The sequence below is a fragment of the Lipotes vexillifer genome, unplaced genomic scaffold (genome assembly GCF_000442215.2).
Source record: "Lipotes vexillifer unplaced genomic scaffold, Lipotes_vexillifer_v1.1 scaffold330, whole genome shotgun sequence".
In the NCBI taxonomy this organism is placed as follows: Eukaryota; Metazoa; Chordata; class Mammalia; order Artiodactyla; family Lipotidae; genus Lipotes; species Lipotes vexillifer.
This window is the reverse complement of record NW_006775627.1, coordinates 389,851-394,368: the sequence shown is the minus strand read 5'-3', so window position 1 is coordinate 394,368 and position 4,518 is coordinate 389,851. Positions and strand designations below refer to the sequence as shown.

General features: G+C 36.1%; 1 protein-coding gene across 4 annotated transcripts in view; it reads right to left on the bottom strand.

The window, feature by feature from the left end:
- The window catches only part of SCN9A (sodium voltage-gated channel alpha subunit 9), an 85,809-nt gene that overhangs the window by 47,852 nt on the left and 33,439 nt on the right, over positions 1 to 4,518 (bottom strand). For all 4 annotated transcript variants that reach the window (XM_007450047.1, XM_007450049.1, XM_007450046.1 and 1 more), the window contains exon 16: positions 3,729 to 4,205. In XM_007450047.1, coding sequence (XP_007450109.1) covers positions 3,729 to 4,205 — 477 coding nt within the window. The remainder of the gene's footprint in view (positions 1 to 3,728; positions 4,206 to 4,518) is intronic.

The following is a 4,518-nucleotide window of genomic DNA, read 5'->3' as shown; positions in this document are numbered from 1 at the left end:
GAGGAAAAGGTGTCAAAGGTCAAAGATATTCTTTCCCCCTGTTCAAAATGCAGATTCTTCAACAGGTAAAAGTGGAAAATACCCCAGCCCCTGAATAAAGAAAATGATTTCTCAGAAACCTGGATCAAAATAAACCAGGGATGAATTTAGGTTCACTCCCTAGGCAAACTCAATCCAGCACAGTGGCCCCTGGGAACCTTGCTGGTAAGGATTCTGAGGTTGCATCCAGACTTAGGCAGAGAGAGTTTGGAGGATATGGACCAGAACAGCCGTTTGTAACAAGCTCCTATGTTTGTCTTTACACACTAAAATTTAACCTGTAGCAAATAGCTACTTACAGTGTGTACATGACTACTACTCATACCCATGATAATTGTTAATTGGGCACTTATTTTCCAACAGGCACTTGTTTATCTAAATCATTCAATCTTTATTACAATTCTATGTTGCATACAAGTAAACTAGAAAAAAACAGAGGTTTTTTTAAATTGCTCAAGATCATGGAGTTATTAGCAAATATTAAATACAGGATCTAAGGCAAGTATTCTATCTCCAGAGGATGCATTCTTCATCATACTCCAAGGTAGTGCTTAAGACTTAAATAACTTACATATATTCAATTGGGCATTATTTTCCATTGGATAATCATGATTTGCCTCTTTGGGCAAGGTTCATCAAGAACATGGAATCATTATTTCAAAGATATCTGAGGCATGAAAAATAAGAAAGTTACATAGCAGTTAAAAAATTGGGAACTCAAGTAAGAGTTGAAGATTAGGGGAATTAGAGCAGGGAGGTTAGCCTGGAAGGGCGTTAGAAACACTTTAGGTGAATAAGGAAATCTGCATTTTTTTTAGTGGTCCAAATTGAAAAATAAAACCAACAAATCATAACTAGGATCATTTAAATCTCAAGCTACTGGAGAGAAAGGCTCTAGACACAGGGTGTCACAGTTGGCAACAGCTTAATATTATCTAACAAATTTCCTGTAGAGCTTGAAATTTCATTACTTCTCAAGTCCAGTATATAGTCAAGTAGGTTTGAATGTACTCAAGATGACACATTTTGAGATATGCCATGGAAAATGTCTTATGAAGGATAAACTTTCAAAATCCATAATTTAAAATCTGAACTTTTAGAGGCTAATAATGATGATGAATTCAATAATAAACACAACACCTAACACTTTTTTAGGGCTTACCAACTCAAATACTGTGCTAAATGATTTAAAGAGACTAGCTTATGTATTCCTTATTACAACCTATGAGGTAGCCTCACGCTCCTGAATATTATACCATGTAAACCACAGATATGAATTAGAAAAAGTATATTTTTTCTCATGTAGTTATGACTATAATGTCATAAACAAAAACCAATGAAAATTAAGAATATTAAAATATTACCATCAAATGGTCTTTGGATAACACAGTTTAAATTTCACGCTTTTTAGGAAGGATTTATGGGCTAGGTGGCAGAGTAACTTTATGGATGGTTAAAATAGTCTATTTCAGTAACCAAATAGTTTATAGACTAAATCATTAATTATAAAAGACTGCTGGATACTATGACATCACAAACTTCCTCTGGATACTACAGGGTATGTAAATTCTTCAGAAGCATGGCTCAGTATCCCAGGGGAGACAAACTGGGTACTAACCCCAATAGGAATGTGGGTTTTATCCCTGAAATAGACAAAGACAGGAGAAGGAAGGTAGACTTGAATAACAAGACTGGGATTCTTGTCTGGGCTCTGCCTTGAACCAGCTTTATAACTATAGATAAAGTCGCTTCCTCTTTCTCAGTTAGGAAATGAGGTGCTAAATGGGGCAGGTCTATTATAGTCCCTTTACAATGTTATAATTCAACATACTAAGAATATGATTTTTGCCAGCGACTAAGGAGATCCATGTAGGGAGAGTCACAGGCTTTGAGAAAAGAAAAAACGACCAGGTAAGAAATGATTCCTCCCAAATATTAAGAGGAAAGCAGTATTTGGTAAACTCAACCAGGCTACCAAAGTGCTTTAACACCCAGAATCTCAAGCTTATTCAGAAAGTCTGCCAGGCAGTTAGGGTTTTACAACTCTAATCTTTGTAGGCAGAAAAATGGGTAATTGAATTAGTTTTCATTTTCACATGAGACTAGACCCAGATTACTGTTCCTGAGCAGGGTATGTGAAATCTAATTTTCTACCTTCAAGCCAAAACAACCACATCTTTTGAATTTTGGATTACTTCTTCCATGTAAAGATTTTTTAAATAAAAAATAAAATATTTTATTCCTTACTTTGTGATCTTGGAAATAATTTTTTTGGCTACTTAAAATATATATATTCATAATTTATTTAATCATCTCTTCATTCAAAGTAAGTATTGAGCATTTACTCTGCACCTAGTACTGGTCGTATGGTGTGCATGCACACAAACACACACACATACACACACACAGAGCTGTGTATCTTTGTTCCAAAATCCATTATAAATTCATGGATGATAGTTCTCAATATAAGGTTAAGATAGAAGATGTTTGGGAAATACCTGTCAAATACTTTCAAATACGACCTAAAGAAAGGAAAAATATTTTAAAGTGATATCTTAAAACTTTAAAGAGATGCCATAAAAAATGCTTTGTGATAAAACTCACTTATGATTATTATATTCCATATTAATAAAAATACAGCTCAATAATGCTTTGAATATATGCAACCAGGTGTGGGGAAGGAGGATACAAAAAAAGTTTTAATAAAAGTTTCCCGTTTTCAATGAGTTTACAGTACCATTTGATGCATACAATAATTTCTCAAAAAAATTAAGATACAAGGCTAAATAATAAATCTAGGAAAAGGCATAAAATTGTGTGGGGTTGAAAATGAGATCATATCTGTTTGAAGAGAAACTAGGAATGATGCAACAGCTACCACTTTTGAGCACTCTGAGTACTGTTCTAAGCATTCTACTTGTGTTAATTCATTTAACCCTCACCTAACCCTATGCTGTAAGGGCTAATAATTTGACACGCGAGGAAGCTGAGGGCTATGTCTTGAAGTACGTGTTTAGGATTTTGACTGAAGAAGGAAACCCCAAGCAAAATCATGCAGGTTGTGATGTGGCCCAGAAGGAAACTGGCTTGGTTCAGGCACAGGAGCCCAAGCAGGCCCAGGAGAGACAGCGGGTCAGCTGGCTGGGGCCATGGTGTGAAGGCTTTATGTATGGTCAACAATTCAAATCTACATTGGGGATCAAGGATACTTCAAAGGAGAAGTATGATTAGGATTGAACCTAAGTAAAATTAATCAAACAAGTGGATTAGAGTAGATGGAAAATGGAGGCAGAGACACCGGTGAGGAATCCACGTGGAATGGTTTTGGCAAGAAGTAGAGAGGGCAAAGGCAAAGGTGATGAACAGGAGCTGTGGATTCAACAGACACTGTGAAAGGAGATGGTATATGACTTTACGACTGATAACAAACAAGGAATAAAGGAAGGGAAGACTTAAAGATACCTGGTACTTTGAAATTTCGCTAAATGGATTATATCAGTTATGAAGAACCAGTAAGTAAAACCTTACCATATGAACCTTCAGGAAGCTACAGTATAAATTCACATACACACAAACTACTCATTAGTATGCAATATTAGAATAAACTTAGGACAGCAAAAAATCTGAAATTTTAACTCATTTAGTACTAGTTAATAACATGAAACAAAATGTGTATAAAACAATCTTACCCCTTTGCTGTATTCACTATCTGAATCACTGCTAAGTTCCTCAGTATTCATAATTTCCAAATCAGATTCCCCAGGTGCAATTGGCACTGTCACTGTGAGGCTGGCATTATGAATAAATGATTGACAATCACTTTCTTCCACCAAGTATTTGTCCATGCTGTTTCCAAAACCACTGGTTTTATCTTTTTCTTTGTGAAAATTGTGATCCTTGCTCATTTCAGCAAGTGTGTGGTTAGAGATGTAGTTTTCCTTCTTATAATTTAGATCTTCTGTTCGTCTTATCTCTTTGGAAATCTTTGGCTTTGTGGAAAATGCTTTTAGAATAAATTCACGTAAGGTTTGTTTCACATAATTTATTCCCTTCTTAATTCTAGCCACTGCAGTCTGGAGGTTGTTTGCATCAGTGTCTTCTTCAATTGCTGTAAGATTGTCTGAACTAAATGAGCTCAATAATAAAGCAAGAAATAGGTTGAGGACCTATGTCAGGGTGGGGATAAGGTGTGGAGAAAAAGGGAGACAGGAAATAAAAACGAAAGTAAGTGCAGTTTTCTGAAACACAGGCCAAAATCCAAACCAGCAATGAAGAGTCCTGCATTTCTTCACCCATAGATAAGAACATACGATAGGCGTAGAGGAGAAGCTAGAGTCCTCATCAGTCTCTCCATGTCTGAGCTTCTGTGAACACTGGGGAGCAGAGGTCATCCATACCCTTAAAGGGTATAAGGAGCAAAGAGAATGCTCCCTCACCATTACCAGGATGTCATTCCTAAGTTCCTTTCTACAGCAGGAA